The sequence below is a fragment of the Cydia strobilella genome, chromosome 16 (assembly GCF_947568885.1).
Source record: "Cydia strobilella chromosome 16, ilCydStro3.1, whole genome shotgun sequence".
In the NCBI taxonomy this organism is placed as follows: Eukaryota; Metazoa; Arthropoda; class Insecta; order Lepidoptera; family Tortricidae; genus Cydia; species Cydia strobilella.
The window spans coordinates 7169313-7188940 of NC_086056.1; the positions used below are offsets into that span (position 1 = coordinate 7169313).

The following is a 19628-nucleotide window of genomic DNA, read 5'->3' on the forward strand; positions in this document are numbered from 1 at the left end:
GTGTAGCCACATCAGCTTTTGTCCCTTTTACTTGTAAAACAGGCCCCTGATCATCTTTGGGGTATGTATATGCAGTATATGTATACATATCAATCATGATTCCAGGTTATAACTGCTCCATAAGTTCGGATGGCAACCGGTTCTAAATAAGCTTAACAATAAAGTAATTACCCCATGTGTCTACTCCGAATCCAAGCCCAACCCCAAATTTTCTCTGAACCTATTGCACTGTATCTCCTTGATCAATCGTTACAGCAGTGGACCTACGTTTCAAGAAACGCTGTAACACTTCACTATTTCACCTCCCAACATTACCGTAATCAACTCGTCTATACAACAACTAACTTAACCAACCCTTCCCACATAGAAAACTAATGAAAAATCGGCTTTAAGCTCGCATGTATACGATTTAAAGAGTTTCAAAGTCGGTGGCAATGTAAGTTGGCACGATCGGCCAACGCGAAGGCTTGCCATTCGTGGGTGTGTAAAAACTCCCATAAAAGTCAACGAGCGCCTAAACTCACAGGAAAGTTGCCGGCAGCGGCAGGAGCAGTAAACCTAAATTGCGAAAACTGTTTGGGTGTAATCATAATATGAAACGGTTTCCATCGATTGGACGTGGAATGTGGATTTAGATATGCAGTCGTGATTAATGGCCAGATTGTAATGAAATACGAATGATGGTAAATAATAATTTTAACTATAAATCCATCCGAAGGGGTTCTTAAGGGAACTAAAAATTATACCGAAGTTTTGTGTTAAATGTTATTATTGTGTTTAAAGGGTATATCGCAAATTAATTTGTTTGCCTTTAATCTCGCCGTTTCGCGCGGTGTTCACGGTCATGGCCACGGACAACTGAAATCCCAATAAAATATCAATATAAAGATTGAACTCGTCACTAGTTTAAATCAAATCAAAAAAATCAAAAAGCATTTATTTCGTTAAATAGTACATCATAACACTCTCATGGTTGGGACTTCCTAGTAAGTATGTATAATACCTGTGACAGGAAGCCCCGCTCTTCCACATTTATCTAGTACACTTGTACACAGTTAACCATAAAATGTAACATTGTGCAAACTGCTATTATTTTAACAAAATAACAATTTAACAGTTTATCTACTAAGAGGATATTACTAGTTTCAGTTCCAATTTTTGGCCTATCTATGTCCGTCCGGTACACCCTTGCTTCGTGTTCGGGAAAGATAGACAATAAGAACTTGTACAAAATAAAAGTAAAAAAAAACTATATATTCTATATATAACTATATAAACTATATATAGATATGTAGGTACTTCTTAATTTGTGTGTACAACATAGCATGTTCTTAATATTAAAACGTGTTCGACAATATCTTAACCCCTCGAGTGGCAAAGAAATATTTTGTTTGGCTAGGCAGAACATATACATTCATGTCCTATACTTGTACTAATTACCTTTAATGAAACTTAAATCATTTTTAATTGGGTAAGAGTTGCATTTGTTTTGTTTCGTTCGATTTGGGAATAATATAAAATCAATTATATTGTGTAATACTACTGATTAACCCCCTTATTCATAAACGTCTACTAAAGTTGACAAGCCGCTAATAAGTGTTTGTCCCTTTCCGACGTATTAGTATGATGGAAAGGGACAAACGATTATTAACGGCTTGTCAACTTTAGCAGACGTTTATGAATAAGGGGGTTAGAATGCAATTTTTCTTGTATGATAAACTTGTTTAGGTTTAGGACATTCATAGAGCAAAGCCCGGTGACCCACCTTACCTACCTATCCTTTATTTTTTGACAATAAACTTCAAAGCTTCGAAAACAATGCTGTTTTATTTTAACGCCATCTGTTACCTAATCACTGTACTAACTGCCGCAAACGTAGGTACCACAATGCGAAGAAGCCTGCTTAAAGTTAAGCTCACATTTGATAGATGGCGTTGACTAGAAAATTATTTACAATACTAGCTTTTGTCTGCGACTTCGTCTGCGTAGATTTAGTATTTTGGGTAGCTTCTTTTTTTATCCACTGCTTTTTATTGATTCCCTATACCTTCCTTATATCCTTATTTAAGAGACAATTCTAACTTCTAACGCCTTGATCAAATGTAGGTAATGTATGATTCAATTTGAGCATAATAGTTACATCATTGTCAGGCGATGCATCAATTATCTCACTTTCGGGGTGGAAGTGAATAATTTTCACCCTCTTAAGAGGCCAGTGTCGATTTTAGTCGCAAAAATGTAAAATTGATAGATTTAGTCAGTGAAATTGTACACCTTTTGTTTCCTAATTGAAATAACAAGGACTGGTTTCTATTACCACGTCTTCTTATCTTACCTTTTATCAGATCATTTTTTTTAAAACAGACTCACTTAATTAGTAATGTTTGCTTTTCTGATGGACGTCTAGGTAAACGCGCGTAAAGCACTGATTTTGTCGCTCTTATTTGTAAATATCGTAAAGTTTGGACGGCTAAACATGGTAATTTTGTATTACACATATCCTGTACTTGCCGTTTATCAGACTACATTTTTATTATTATGACTTTGAGGTAGTGTAAATGAAAGTTAGACGAAATCAATTTTCTCCAGAAATTACTTCAAAACAAGTGACAATTTCTCTGAAAATCGACTTAATTTCAACGTAATTTTCATACTTAAACAATCTACAACATTTGCTGAAACTATTCTTATACATCAATTTGTATAATTTACCACCATAAATTTTTGATGATTTTTTAAAAACTGCCCCTTCTTTTCATATATTACCGGTGACGCACGCTCGCGACCTCATTATTAAAAGGCAAGATGAGAAGACGTGCTAATAGAAACCAATACTTGTTATTTAGATATTACGTAACAAAACGTGTATAATTTCAACGACTAAATCTATCAATTTTAAAATTTGCTCCAAAATCGACTACGGCCTCTTAAGGGATGTTTTCCGGGATAAAAAAACCGGCCATCCGGCCGGCAAGTGCGAGTCGGACTCACGAAGGGTTCCGTACCATCATGTACCATTAACTATAAAAACGGTCACCCATCCAAGTACTGACCCCGCCCGACGTTGCTTAACTTCGGTCAAAAATCACGTTTGTTGTATGGGAGCCCCACTTAAATCTCTATTTTATTCTGTTTTTAGTATTTGTTGTTATAGCAGCAACCGAAATACATCATCTGTGAAAATTTCAGCTGTCTAGCTATCACAGATCACGAGATACAGCCTGGTGACAGACGGACAGACAGACGGACAGCGGAGTCTTAGTAATAGGGTCCCGTTTTTACCCTTTGGGTACGGAACCCTAATATCCTATGTCCTTCCCCGGACTACTTAAACTATCTCTAAGCCAAATTTCAACTAAATCGGTTCAGCGGGTTTAAGCGTGAAGAGGTAACACACAGAAAGACAGACAGACAGACTTTCGCATTTATAATATTAGTATGGATATAAATCATCACTAATGTACATATTATGTACATTAATTAGTTATTTACTATATAAATTACGCATCGACACTAGATAAAAATCATCACTTTGTTTGACCAGTGATGATTTATATCCATACTAATATTATATATATTATATAAAAAGCATGTTTGTAGGGTTAATGTTGTATAATTTTTCAATGTTATTTTATATTTTTCATTTTTATTTTATATTTTGTAATGTGATAAAATATAGGTTTTTCTTTAAAGATTTAAGAAGTTTTTTTTAAGATAAATGTTTTTATTTTTATTTTATTTATTTATAAAATTAGCTTAAATAGAACTTAAAAACCCTTTAATGTACTTAACAGTTAACATTGCTTTCGAAAATATCTAGCACCTTTGAATTAGCTAAAATTATACAGGTGATTCAGAAGACGTGAGCAGGATCAACACTGCGCATTTCATAAATTACAAGCAACTGTTTGGTATCAGTATTAGTGATATTAACGTTAGTTTTTTAGTCGCGTTGAAAAAAAAAAAAGGTTTTAATTTATTTACGACATGCATGATCGCCCTAAATAATGTCAAAATTAATATTTTTTTATTAATTAAATAGGCAGTATTTATTCTAACAGCACAGTTTTGCGATTTTACAGTACATATGGTGCTACTTTAACGCACTAGTGCGATAATTAGCACACTACGTAACTATGTCGAAAATTTAAAGGGCCACATGCCACTGTAAATCGTTGTACTTTCGATACGTGTGCGAATAGGTAATTCGCAACTCGTGTCGACTTAAATTAAAACACTTCCTTCGGCCGTATTTTAATTTATCGCCACTCGTTACGAATTTCCTATTTATTGCACTTGTATCGTAATGTACTATTATAATTAATACTTACCTATACCGTCTATTAGTATTATTTTTTTCAGACTACACTGTGTGATATTTAGAAATATGATATTCTGAAATGAGGGAGACAAGAATGTTTATATTCAAAATACTTATCATTTAACTAAATTTATTATTTAACATCATATTTTGTACATAAGGCCTTATTGTTTAAATAATAAATAATTATTAGCTACAATATTTTATCTTTAAATATAAATTGTCATCTCGGCAGGCCCCCTGATCATTCGTAAACCTTATAGCAACGAAATAAGGTCCAGGTACGGTCAGTTAATGGTGGTTATACCGTCAAATACAGATGTAGTACATAATTATTTTCCATCGTATTTTCACGGAAACTTACGAACGTGTCTTGCTATTTCAATCAGTCTCGGTACAAAAAGTACTGATGTTGACTGAAGTATCATGACAAATACGAACGTTTACGAGAAAATACGATGGAAAATAATTATGCATTACACCTGTACTGTTCTTAGCATTGTTGGGATACGAGCGACGATAAAAGGTCAAACGTCGAATTAAACCAGAGGTGTCCAAACTTTTTAGCCCGAGGACCGCACTAGACCTGAAATAAATTCGTTCGGACTTTAGGGTAATTACTAAGGTTATCCGGGCTATCGACTCTCCCACTTTCATTCTACGGGCCAGTTTGGAGACCCTTGAATAACGGTCACACGAACCTGGCCTGTCACCGTACGTATAACATATTTCTATATTTTTTATGTCTGGTCTGGTTTCGTTGCTAGATGTTGTAGAAGCTAGATTATTGTATTACAATATTTAGCAATGAATATATTACGTAAATCTTCATGCTAAGTTTTATGTAACTAATTTAAGCATGTTGTTTTAAATTGAGACCGTAACTTGGCGTTTTATAAAATAAATATTGAAAACCTGATTCCTACAAATCTGGACATTCTTGGGCTAATTCTACTCAGAATCGACAGCATTCTCCATCCCACCGTTAAAAAAAGATGTCCCAAAATGTCCATTACATTACGTCACGTTTTAGTGTGAACAATTTTTCCCTTGTATGTGCGTGACGTAGTGGAACGTACAATTTTCATACAAATTTTTGGGGACATTTCTTTTAATCATCAGAATTGAATATGCTAGTGTTTCTGAGTTGAAGGAACCCAAAATCATCACGATCTGTGAGAATTAGGTTTTTAAATTTATTTTAGAAAACGACCAACTACGATTATATAGGAGAGGCTTTTTGACGAGTTCGTGTCTCTTAGACAAAAATGGGGCATTTTCTATGAAAAGGGACCTTATTGTCGATGGCGCTTACGCCGCACTGTGGCGCGCGGCATTGTATTTATATCGGAGCATCGTTAATAATGACGTAAGCGCCATCAACAGTAAGGTCTCTTTTTATAGAAAATACCACAAATAAACTCAATAAAATCTTCTAAACAGTGCAAGCGTAGCAGCCGACGTAATAACTATAGAGGGGTGCATATCGCTGCCTCCGCTGCAAGTATCTTCCGTGGCGTTGAAATTGACAAACTGGGTGTCTTGCAGGTGGTAATTTGTTATTGCCTTGCTGATCTTATCTGCGTCCTGGTCTTTGAGGTGCGGACTTCTGCTGAGCTTCCAGAGTTCATCTGCAATTGGAAGGCTAGATTAAGACAGGACAAACTAAAAATAGGTAGAATAAATGTAACCAACAATAATATTGTCTTCGGTTACCGCGATAGTTACTCATGAAATAAAACTATGAAAACGGATTATATCGCGTATATTGAATTTATAATACATCCCGACGTTTCGAACTCTTTACAGCGTTCGTGGTCAACGGGTGACCGGTTAATCCGTTTTCATAGTTTTATTTCATGAGTAACCAACAATCTTATATAGTTTTACAGGTTGGTTCAAAAATGAGTCAAAAAAGAATTTTTAGGAATATTTTCTTAGGTAGTTACTTAATACGTCTTTTACAAAATTTAATTAAAAATTAAAACTGCAATAGTTAATTTAACTAAATCAAAACATCTTTATACTAATATTCTCCTTTTTTAGCTTTGATATACAAACGCTTTAAAATTTTGTTAAAATTACCGATAATATACCGCAGTCAAAAAAATATAAACGTATTTTTGTGCCTGTAATGCAAATTTTGAGTAAATTTCAAATAGAAAATAATGGAAGGATACCTCTCTAAATACAAATTTTCCAAACATTAAAGCAACTGTTTAAAGGGTAAAACGTCGATAGCATTAGATTAAATAATCATTCAAGATCATGAATCATGACCGTTCATTGACTTCTAACCTGCAAAAAAACTAATGAAATATACTAATTAAAAAATAATTGAGTCGCAGCATCACGCGGCTTTCCGTCCGAGAGCACGGCCCCCATCCATGCGGAAAATTGGTTTTTACTGCCGCGTTATCCCAACAAATAAACATTTCATTACGACGTTCTAGAATAACTCTTAATTGTGGATTTACTTGACGAGTAGCGGACTGAAATAAATGATCTCTTTCGTTGGCATAATTAAAAACCTATGCTATGAGGACATATAACAGTCACGCAAATATAAATTACATCGAGTATTTTCCCGCTAATTATATAAAGTATTGAGTATCATACGAAAATGACTGATCGTGCAGATTCTAAGTATGAAGTTTTGAAGTACTAGGTATGTCTATGGCCAAAATATTACCTGCACATTGTTTCTAGTTCTCTGGACTATTTTTAAATGTTATCTTATCCCAGGAACATGAGGATGTTTGTTGCACTTTAAAATGTTATAATCTTATCTATTTATGTAGGATAAAAAACGCTAATCCTTACTGCCTGTTTCATTTATCTAGGTATTCTAAATAAATAAAAAATGCAATGGTTTACCGGGACCATAAACGAACCATGGACTAGACTATGAGTACCTATAGTATGAGTCCAGCTTCCATACTGGACTATAAAAGTAAGTATAAACAGTATTAATGTTACACAATATGTACAAATTAAACACTAAACTTACATGTGCTGCTGTTGCTGCCATCATTACTGTCTAAACACGAAAACACCACCGCGTAGTGATCATAGTTTACATCGAGGAAGTAATACAGCTGGCTTTGCTTATCTGCAACAAACATTAACAAGCTAAGTGATGTACTCGACGTCATTACTGCTAGAGTATTATTAGGCCACCAAATGAAGGAAATACAGGGAAAATAATTCGTGTATAAGCAAATCTTGGCATAGTTGTAGGGAATGGTGTATCAAACAATTACTAAAAGTACCCGAGGGTGGGGTTGAAGCTAATGTGTAGGGGGCGGGGTTTAAAGGACCCTTTTTTATAGTTTTTCGTAAATAATTCTTAAACAGTGGCCCGTAGCAAAAAATGTTCTATTAAGTACATAAATTAAGTAATCTGTTCTATTAAGTAAATAAATTAAATAAAGGGGCCCACTGACTATCAGTCCGCCGGACGATATCGGCCTGTCAGTTAGAACAGAAATTTGACAGTTCCGAACAGCTGACAGGCCGATATCGTCCGGCGGACTGATAGTCAGTGTGCCCCTTAAGACATTACCTGTATAAGTTATCTGCAGCACATCCCCCATGCTGCTATTCGGGTCCATCATCAAAGCTACCGAGCCATTGTAGAAACTTATAGTGTTGTTATTGATCCAACTGATGGAAACATCTGTGGTGTTATCGCTTTTGTGGTTGAACACTACCATGGCGCAGTCTCCTTCCAGAGGCAAGTCTGTAGCCGCGCCCGCTAGGTACCATTTTCCGTCTAGCTAAGAGACAAAGTGACATTTTAAGTTATTATATTTTAAGGCGAAAACTGCAGCAATTCGCACGCAATAAGGTCAATATGTGTATTAACTGGTGTGCCGAATTCATGTTGCGTTATGCATCTCGCATGTAGTTGCCGTAACTCTTAATCTTACCCGAAAAGGTAAGATAGTAAATCATAATGATTTTGGTAAAAAATATACAAAATGAGGAACAAAGTATCTCTGTCTAGTATTGGTGCTTATGTCCAGAACTTTGTATAAAAACGCAGGTGAAGCATAGCATAAAAACCATGCGTCTATTCTGTTATTTCTGTATGCTTAGGTATGCTCTTTGATCCGGAGCGAGATGCGCTTTTATGAATTTGTCCTATGGGAGCTACCACAGCTACAGTCTAGAAGAATGTACCTACTTGCAACAGTGCCGAAATATAAAATTAAAAAGAAACAAAACAACATTATGAATAACCTGTTATTAATCGTAGTTATTAAGAGGCCGGTGTCGATTTTAGTCGCAAAAATGTAAAATTGATAGATTTCGTCGGTGAAATTGTACACCTTTTGTTACCTAATTGAAATAACAAGTACTGGTTTCTATTAGCACGTCTTCTTATCTTACCTTTTATCAGATAATTTTTTTGAAAACAGACTCACTAAATTAGTAATGTTTGCTTTTCTGATGGACGTTTAGGTAAACGCGCGTAAAACACTGATTTTGTCGCTCTTATTTGTAAATTTCGTAAAGTTTGGACGGCTAAACATGGTAATTTTGTATTACACATATCCTGTACTTGACGTTTATCAGACTACATTTTTATTATTATGACTTTGATGTAGTGTAAATGAAAGTTAGACGAAATCAATTTTCTCCAGAAATTGCTTCAAAACAAGTGACAATTTCTCTGAAAATCGACTTAATTTCAACGTAATTTTGATACTTAAAAAAACTACAACATTTGCTGAAACTATTCTTATACATGAATTTGTATAATTTACCACCATAAACTTATTAGGAAAAGATCTAAGTAATCGCTTGATGTTAATTTTTCTACGTAAAACTAGCAATCTATAGATTACAATTTATAACAAACTTCCGTTAATAATGAACCTTTTATAACATAATTGTTAATTTAATTATTATCTAAAGATATCGGGAAAGTCCTTATATGTACATATTGTGATGGCGTTACAACCTAGCTACCTAACTATGAACCATTTATAACTTGTACAATCAAATTAATTAGCTAAATATTGTTTATTTATTATTTTTGTAATTCATGATTTCACGGTTCCCCCATTGTAACAAGTAATCGAACGAAACCTCTCAAAGTCTAAAGGGGCCCACTGATTACCAGTCCGTCTGCAATCGCTGGCCTGTCAGTTGTTCGGTACTGTCAACTTTTTGTTCTAACTGACAGGCTGATATCGTCCGGCGGACGTAATCAGATGGCCTTTTAATATTTAGCTAAATTATCCATCATACTGAATATATTTTGTTATGAAAGTGAAAAAAGATAGTTTATTCAGAAAATGAAGTAGTTAAAGGTGGTTTACAAACATTTAAAAAAATAACGTCAATATATTTAAAATCAATTAATAAACTACAAAGCAAAATAAAATATTTTATTCCGTGAGCTGTACCGGGTGCAAAGGTGCCCATCACACTTGCCGCGTTACCACTTTGGATAACGATGGCCAGCCTTTGCACTAGGTACGAACCCGCGCGAGCATTCATAATACTAAAATTCATTAAATGATTCCACTATTGTAGATATACCTATATGTATGTACAGTATAGAGATAACTGACCCACTGCATAGAAATTTGTTTGCAGGGGGGTCCTTCAGGTAACTGTACTTACATAGGTAGGTCTACGGTCTACACGAACTTTAAAATATTTAATATATATATATATATATATTATATTATATTATATATATTAAATATCCCTATAATATTTAATATATATATATATATTATATTTATTTCTAAGTCTTTTTCGTAGTTATTGGTACCCGAGACGCACTGCGTATGCATATGAAGTTAAGATTTTATAATTTGATTAAGAGAATGAGCCTTCGTTTACAAAATCTGTATAAATTAAATCAATTTAATTTATATAACCAGATCGCTAAATCTAAATAATACTACTACACTATAATCTCAGTTACTTAAAGGTCAGTTGGAAGCGATCCCTTAAGGGGATAAGTTCGCCTTATACATTTACTGTATTTACTCTGTGATATATACTTGTTTTGTGCAATAAAGTGTTTAAATACTACTACTAATACTTACTTCTTTCAAATCCAACTCTCTAGTGCTCACATCGGGGCAGGTCACATTCTGCACAGCAGCATGTACGTTAAACACACAAAGTACCAAAATTAAACTGATAGCGAGCATTTTGGAACCTTGTCACAGTATGACGCCCACGAATGTTCGATGCTGGTCGGCTACTGAACGCGGGTATAAAAAGCAACGTCCTTTATATTGATTGATTTTTTGTGGGTGATCGAAAGGTTAAGTGATGAACGGATAGTAAATTGTTTAATTGAGTACCTATATGTTAGGGCTTTGGAATGCTTGATGACGCAGTGTCATAATTGTCTCTGAAAAGATTTTCACTGAAATATTTGCCGAACTTATGAGTAATTCAAAGTATGACTTACATAAATTAAGAAATACATTTTGATCAATATGCTAAAATCGATTTTGTTGATACAATAACCGACCTGAGGGCCGGTGTAACACACGGTCAAGACCCTTTTTTTTAATTTAGTACCTAACAAATTATTTTTTACTGTTATGTAAACATTTCTTTCGGTGATCTTCTAAGTAGAAGATGCAATGTATCTACGTTTTTTACGCTAAGTAAATGCTAAAAGTTTATAATAATTTCCATGTCCCAGAAAAAAATACTGGAACTGAAGCTCATTTTGTCGAATACAACTTTCAGCACCTAAGTTACAATTATTTGGTTTACAAATAAATTAAACATTTAATTTATAACATCGACATAGTTTTATAAGCACAGTTCAATTTATTCTTATTACATCATAATTGGCGTAGGAATACTTTTCCCTCATATACCAAGAAAAGGCAAAAGGTTTATTAGATAGGTATCAGGAACCGGTACAGCTAAAATTAGCAGTGGCAATTACGAACTCGCTTTTTTCGTTTATTTAATTTAGTACTTATATATGTACTTATTTTTTGTTCTGATTGCAATGTACCTATTTATGCAATTGTGTGTTTCTGCATCATCCAAATAAACGTTTGATCTATCTATCTTATTTTCACCATTTTGTCAAGTATTTGAATGTATTTACCTTCTTAACGGAAGCATTTTAAAAACGGAACAACTTTTTCTCTCATCACGCGCCGGCTATTCTATTGTCAATTTCAACAATGAACGAAGTTAAAGGCCATCCTTTCTTGTTTATTCACAAACAATAAAAAAAACGTCTAACGTCCATTGGATTATTTTTTGCTCAATCAGCGTAAAACTCTGTAATTAGAGTAATGTCAAAATCACAAATACAAATCTTGCCCATAAGCGCGGTTGCTTAAGTAATGTGATTATAAATCGCAAAAGTGTTCCTAAAAAGTGTTGCTGTGTACCTGCTAACCTACTTAAAAACCTGACCGTCAATGATCTATCTGATCGAAAGAAGAAGAAAGAATGTAAGAAAATACATATTAAAAAGAAGTCATGTATAAATAAAAAACATTTGAACGCTAAAATAGGACCCATTGCCGCGCAAACCGATTGTTGGCTAATATAGTAGTTGTATTATATTAGTCATGCCTTTTGAAGCCGGATAATATACATATGAGCAAAGATAGATATAACTCCGTAATAGATGGATACAGTCTAAGGAAAAAACGTGCCTCGAAAATCTATAAAATTTGATTCTCGTTCAGAGGGCGCTACTAGTTTTGACCTACAGTCGTATAGATGGCGTTGACGGTTTCGTTTGTTATTTAACAATTTTAACGCATATCAGTGAAAGAACATGGGTCAAAATCATAAAAATAATTAATGCAAATAAAAAAAAATCATTTATCTATATTTAAATACATTCTATCGTATGTTTATAAATCTTCATTTTTAGTTTTAAAGTGTGTCGACAGATGGCAGTGAATTTACTGGGGTTACAAAATTTACTATGACAGTACCGCTCTAGTATAAGTTACTCTATGATATGAGTAAAGACCTGCAGTTTCTGTAATCGAACATCAACGTGTCATTTTAATCTTAACCTTATCAAAAGTACAGATAAACGTAGATAATCTGACTTTCACTCGCGATATCACAGATGAAATACAGCACCCGTTCCTAGTTTTAGTACTGTAGTTAATAGTAAGATGAATAAAATTATTTGTGGTGTATTAGCTTTCATTTGTTTGATCCAGTGTTTGTGTGTGGCGCAAATATTGAAGTTTGGAACATGTCCTGATGTCAAGACCATGAAGTATTTTGAATTGGAAAAGGTATGTTGTAACGTTTTATTGGTTTTTATATTAACGATATCGCTTCTTTCCTAGATGTCGCTTTTTGTCGAAGGCCCATCTTTTGACGTCACCGTCTGTTTTGTGTTCTGCAGTGCTGATAGGCGTCTAAGTATAATAAGCCCAGCAGCAATGACGATCTTTGGCGATCTACTATGACGGGTTAATGACAGAAAATGTCGAACTACGGCAATCTCATTAGTAAACTACGTTACTAAATATATATTATTACATTAAAATAATCTAATAGCAATCACTGAACTAACTGAAAGACAGGAAAAATGTACCTACTACACAGATACTTACTGTTTTTTGAAGGTTGATAATCGGTAGGTACTGTGACGAAAAACTTACAATCTATGTACGGTCAATTCGTTTAGTATGGAAACAAGTGGCCTATTTTTTACACCTTGCTAACGCTTTTCTCTACGATATCGAATACATGTCAAATTATTTCATTGTTAAAGAAAGTCTTTAATTCTTTCCAGTTCCTTGGCGTTTGGTACGAAATAGAGCGGTTCCCGACCTGGTACGAGGACCACGGCGCCTGCGCGTATAAACGCATAAACGCCTGCGGGCGACACATTGAAATCGAGCACGTGTATGTAAAAGATGGCATCGAGTACGTACTTCATGTGAACACGACGTATTCTGCTGGAGACGAGGCTGTTTTCATCATACAGGAGAGTAACATCGGTACGTTTCAAACGAAACTTAGTAGTACAAGAAGGTACTTAGATAGGTAAAAACTTCAACGATTTACTAGAGCGTATACTGCAACCAGCGATGTACCATATCACACGTTCCAATACATTACAACCGGCTGGTGTTTTACACAGTGAGAGCCGAGCATTTGTTATATGTACCTATAATACTGGTTACCGCTCACCTCAACTACAATATGTGGTACTCGTTTTTGTTTTAAAATTAACGTACTATCAGCTAAGTACGTTTGTACTATCGCGATTTAAATAAGTTTCTAACTATAATTTCATTTTTGGTACAAGCTTTTATCGCCGACTTTACTTTTCTTTCCACAAGTAACTAATACTCATCGAGACAATTCTAAAAACCCCAAACACAATTAGGTTTCGATGTTTTATCACAGAGTTCCTATGACAACCTCCTGTCTCCATCATCAGATCAGCTCGATGGTATCATAATATTGCATTGTCACCCTACTTACATATGTACGCTAATTTTCAGCTTCATTGGAAGTCGAGAAATAGGTCAAATTTAACTTGCAATATTTGATCCGTACATACATATTTCATCTAAAAAGAACTTGAAGATTCGAAAATAATTTAATAATACATAAACAGATTGCTGTTATTGCTTGTTATTGAACAAGGATGCTTTCCAATCCCATAACTGAAATGTATTACAGCTATCGTCAAACTGATTTCAGATCCAATGGGCATACCAATATCAGTACTAACGACGGACTACACCAACTACGCCGTGATTTATGGTTGTAGGGACAGTGAAGAAATGGACCTGATGTATAGTAAGTATAATAAAATTAGTGTAATAGAGGTATTGCCTTCGAGTACCACGATAGTTACTCATGAAATAAAACTAACTTTTAACGAACTATATCGCGTATAATTACGAGTAGTAAATTTTAGTACGGTAGTATTACTTAAATAGATCTTTTAACCAATTATGGCACTATTAGCATGTATAGTTATGGTAAAGCCTTAAATTAAAAAAAAATATCTATTATTTTTGTATAGTGGGTTTTCCACATTGTAATTTTGACAGAGGTGAATATTTTTTTCCTCAGTCTCCCGTTGTCCACGAATGCTATACGATACGAATGTGTAAATTACGCATTATATTTATGAAATAAAACAATTTAAGGCGTATATTGAATTTAAAAAAATTCCGACGTTTCAAAACCCTTATTCCTATCGTCTGTATATGGCTAAAGTCCGTCTAAGTCTGTACGCCAAGTGCTACGCTACGTCGAGTGTTACTGTACCTACTTATCAATATAGGTAATCTGAATAGGTAATTCAAATCATATTCCTATCAGTTTCAGCCTGGATCGCCTCCCGCTCGTCCACTCTCGACCCCGAGACGCTAGATAAAGCGCGTCGCGAGCTAAGCTCCATCCCCTTTGCCAGTGCAGCGTACTTGGAGAGAGTGGAGCAGGAGAAATGCAGCTTCCACTGGACTGCGCATGTTGAAGCAGTTATAGCACATGTTGAAGATGAATCTTAGACAGTAATTACCTGCTCTACATATTTTTAAAATTGGCACAATGCTCTAAACTTTGTTTAATACGGATACTACAGAAGCCGTTGAAGTACCTATTTAGGTACATATAACTGTGTGTTAATTACGCACCTCAACTCTCCTACCGCTATATATTATATCAACTACCTATATAAAACTTTCTTCGCCTCGGTTACTTAACTCGTTATTTAAATGATAAATCGATCGTAGCCCAGGGGGCTTAGCCAAGTGACAATCGTTTGTAGTAAACGGCAATCGAAATAATATATTATGGAAATAATGAAGTTATTATCGCATCTGTCACCCCGATATTTTTACTTTTCAATTGAAGTTTTTCGATAATCGATTGTCACCAGCTTGGCTACAGCACCTTAATGTGAGTTCGAGTCTCACTTAATCGATAGTTTTTAATGATGAAATTAAAAATAACATGAACCATAGAGTCGGGGAATTGTTACGATCATTATTAAGCACGTATCGTTATTGTAACGCTTTATTACAAGTCAATATTTTTGCTTGAAGTCAGCACAATTTTACATATAGGAATTACTTACAGCTTGTAGTGTTTCAGCGCACCTACACGTATGATGCATACGTGTTTATCGGACTATAATGACAAGATAAAACATACGTGATATACTGACACTTGGTATGATAGTAACAGGTGAACGCTTTATTTTATAGTAATATGCTTACTTTAGTAGAGTAGGGAAATCGGGAACTAATATTTAACTATAGAATATTATGATTTCTTATTTATTTAGATTAGTTACTAATTAGATAATTACTAGCAGGATATAAGTATCTATTCAGAACGTTTGTGTTCTGAAATAACGGGAACTTATTATATAATGTATATTGATGTTTTACATCAGTGATATTATAAACCAAATTAAATACGAAAGGTTTAGGAAATGGTTTAGGTTTTGATGTAATATTTTAGTTATTTAATATATTTTTATATGTCACATAGTTGAGACATTATAACTATGATAAATTCATGTACTTTGTAAATACATATATACAATAAACATACATACTACCCAGAACTTTTTAATTAAATCAAACCTACATAGATACATAATATCAGATAAATATACAAAAAAAAAATTAAATTGATTTTTATTTTTTAATTGATTGAACTTATTTCAGCCTACATATTATGGGTTCGATATGTACATATATGCACATTTCTGCACATATATCAACATATATGCACATTTGAATAAGGTTTTATTTAAATCGGCACTGGATATCTAAAGGTCATAGGTTCAGTAGCCTTATCCTCATAATATTTGGGTTGGCATTTAGACCAATCTTCCTTCACCAGCTTAGCCGGGTCTACTCCGATCTGCTGCAGTGGCTTCGTAGCCAGGGCCAGTGACACCTCGTTAAGTAGGTGGGATCTAGATAGAACCCAGACGTAAACTGGAACACAATAATAAAGTTAATTTAGCAATTTAATAAAATAACGGAAGAAAAAAATTAAGCGAAGTAAATATTTTTATCCCACCGCAAAATAATAAAGTTACTTAAATTGTTAAAAGCCAAATTCTGCTAAATTTGCTACATGCAACAGGAGGTTTAATGGCTACTAAGCCACGTCTTCCAAACATTTTCGTAATTAATTTCAGAATTTCAAACAATATACATAATACATATACACGGTGTTTTTTTTTAGTCTGTTAATTTGCAAGGGTGCATTCCTGAGCTTAAAATTAAGTTACATTCTCAAAGAAACCGGTATTCTAGTTAACTTCATTTTGAAGATAATCAATGATTTATCTTTATCTGTTTACATATTGATTAGTGTTTAGTATGAGTTTATACATTTGCTACCGAAACGCAAGTAACTATCTCGAATATATATTATATGTCATAGTTTTTAATTGTTTGATGAATTTAAAAATAATATCCGTGCTACAACAACGTTCAGTTTCCTTAAATGTAGGTACCTACTTATTACGAAGTTAACGCAGTAAAAAAAACACCGTATATATAAAATTTTTAGTTAGTTTAAAAACAAAAACTAAAAAAAAACAAACGCTATTTAGTTTATAAACTCAAACTATTTGATATCGGAGTTTAATAACTAATACTCACTGAAATGTTTGTCGATTAAAGGGCTATACTCGCAAGTATATACGGTAGCGTAGTTGTTGTAGTTAGTTGCTAACACTCGGAATGGATATCTTCGTGTTTTTACTGAAACGGAATCAAAATATTGAAAGTTGTAGACACAGAATAGTTAATAAGTATCTAGTTAGTAGGTACATAATATGTATGATGGAGAACTAATCGGGGATTGACTCTCTTGTTTAACATTATAAGATGATGAGATTATTACCGTCAAATGCGACTAAAGTTGCACATTATTTTAACTTTTTTTTTATTTAACTCAGGCAACAAGGCCCATATTACAAATGCCTTACAGACTAACATATACATTTTATAAACTTAAAAATAAAAACTAAACACTATTTAGGCGACAAAACGGCGTGGCTCCGTTGAATCGTCTGATCATATGTTGGTTGGTCGTATGGTCTGGTCTGGTCTAATTTTGAGCACTTACGTCTTCTAGGAGCATTTTCAAATTGAAACTCAATATCTAAGTATGCAGGCTTCTCAATGTCGGATGGTATGAATATCCTTCCGATGCTGTATCGGTGGAACAGGCCTCGGTCTACCCTGGACTGGTTCAGGTATATTCCAGTGGGTCTGGTGATGAGATTGAGTACTGAGCAGTTGTTGTGGCGGTGGCCATCGCTGGAGTAAGAGTAGGTCTGGTACCAGTCGTTGTAAAACTGGAAACATATTTTTTGGGATCAATGCTTGACAAATACACGAAATAATTAAGAGCGAGCCACCGACACAGGCATTAACAGAAATTGGTATTTCGTAAAAATTGCCCTACATGGTTAGTATCTACCTACTACTTATCTTCCGTAGGGAACTTTCCAAAAATGCGAAATTTCCAAATGGAGAATTTTCGTTTTTATTTTTACGAAAACAAACAAACACGAGACAAACGAAATGTATGATTTGTATGGATATCAAAATTTTCCGTTTCGATAGTGAAAGTTTCCCTTGTTTCCTGTGAAATTTTCTTGAAATGTCCTTACTTTTCCTAGAAACTTTCCGCACCTTGCTCATCTGTAGTTAGTAAAGCCCGCAGGTAGAGCTTTTGCTTCTACACGAAGGGGCACTACACTTACATAAGGGTACAAACGAAATAACAAACGAAAGATTATTATCATGAACGACAAAAAATCTATACATATAAATGCTCGAATTTAACTATAAAGTAACGTAAATTATTAAACCTATATTAATAGATTTTACATAAAAAATTGTGTGTTGTAAGTTACTGTAAAATATGCCCCTATTTTTTATATAAAGCTACCAACTTTCATATGTTTCATAGACCATTTTGATACACATTTCATAAACATAATTTATTATTATCACTTACTTCAGCCAGTCTGAAATCTTCTTTCAAATTCACAATTTCGGGACATTTTCCTGGTAATGTAAAATACCCAAACACATGACAAAGCAATGAGACAATTATTAAAATTCTGAACATATTAAAGTATTAATCGAGCAGTTTCTTGCTTAAAAGTAAACAAGACTGAATGATCGTCTCTATAACACCGTACACAAAGTCATAGGTTATCGGAGGTGTGATATAATAAGCGGCGTAAATATTTATATAGACAGTTACTAGAAATGAGATTGCATTTGAATTTTATTATTCGTATAATTTTCCTTATGGAAATGTATAACGTTTTTCAAGGAGTCACCGAAAATTTATCTAGTTCCATTTAAGTGTCGATGCGAGCAAACCAATACGTTGCCAATTTAATTGAAATGCGTCAAATCTTCATAATATGTAATTAGTACTCTTGTATAGGTAATTAGTACTCTAAAGTACTTTCTCTTTTTATATGAGAAGTCCAATTTTTAAATCATAGAAAACAGTTATTCTCGTGTTATTCTTTGTTTGAGTATAGGTATCAATTTTCCTATTGTGATTCATAATTTACAAAACCCCATTACAATGGCTCACATAATTTATATCTTAATAAAATGAAGGCTTATAAAAATTGCCTACAATATACAATACTAAATCATTATAAACACTATTGTGTTTACTGTTGTTTTGTTTATGACAGCGAAGGTCTAGAAAACGATTGTATTATCTATTGACAAATTCGACTCATCCATTTGACCTTTTCCTAAAGGCATGTTCACAACACAGTTAAAATTTTAAATAAGTGCCCGAAAACTTGGGTTTACAAATCCACACAATATAAATTACTTAGGTAGCTACCTACTTTATAAAAAGTAATGTAAGTTAAATATGGTCGTTTTCTAATATAACTAAATAAAAAGAGGTCACTCACACATATTGTAATTTTCGGTCCAAATCGAACTTTAAGATACATCAAATATTACGTAGGTGTAGATAAGATATGGATTAGATATGTCAGTGTCAAGTGACTTTTCTTCAACCAAAAACTTCTCTTTTGACATCGACTTAATATATCTAATTCATATCGTATCTAGGCGTAATATTTGACGTATCTTAAAGTTCGAATCGGGCCGACTCTTTACCAACCTAAAATAATCATCGTAAGGAATATAATTTGCAATGAAATAATAACCAACACGTGCAAAAGACCTTGAAAACTGACCCATGTGGCGCACTATAAATACCCAGAGGAAACATTATAGGAAACTCCATACGGTTGTTCAATTTAACCAGCAATTTCAAT

The 19628-nt window shown here is 33.9% G+C and overlaps 3 protein-coding genes across 3 annotated transcripts; 1 reads left to right on the forward strand and 2 right to left on the reverse strand.

Moving 5' to 3' along the window:
- Positions 1-5738: 5738 nt before the first annotated feature.
- On the reverse strand, positions 5739-10689 carry LOC134748423 (lazarillo protein-like). The gene is made up of 4 exons (XM_063683208.1): positions 10393-10689; positions 7887-8100; positions 7332-7433; positions 5739-5952 (listed from the first exon to the last, which is right to left on the reverse strand). Exons 1-4 carry the CDS (start codon positions 10498-10500, stop codon positions 5744-5746), a joined length of 633 nt encoding a protein of 210 aa, XP_063539278.1. The 5' UTR covers positions 10501-10689; the 3' UTR covers positions 5739-5743.
- Positions 10690-12314: 1625 nt separating this feature from the next.
- On the forward strand, positions 12315-14864 carry LOC134748420 (lopap-like). The gene is made up of 4 exons (XM_063683205.1): positions 12315-12591; positions 13098-13305; positions 14018-14116; positions 14648-14864. The coding sequence occupies exons 1-4, from the start codon at positions 12466-12468 to the stop codon at positions 14833-14835; spliced, it is 621 nt and encodes a 206-aa protein (XP_063539275.1). The 5' UTR covers positions 12315-12465; the 3' UTR covers positions 14836-14864.
- A 1175-nt stretch (positions 14865-16039) lies between these two features.
- Positions 16040-18482, reverse strand: LOC134748268 (insecticyanin-A-like). Its single transcript, XM_063683003.1, has 4 exons — positions 18323-18482; positions 17423-17654; positions 16954-17055; positions 16040-16278 (listed from the first exon to the last, which is right to left on the reverse strand). The coding sequence occupies exons 1-4, from the start codon at positions 18434-18436 to the stop codon at positions 16088-16090; spliced, it is 639 nt and encodes a 212-aa protein (XP_063539073.1). The 5' UTR covers positions 18437-18482; the 3' UTR covers positions 16040-16087.
- Positions 18483-19628: the final 1146 nt, after the last annotated feature.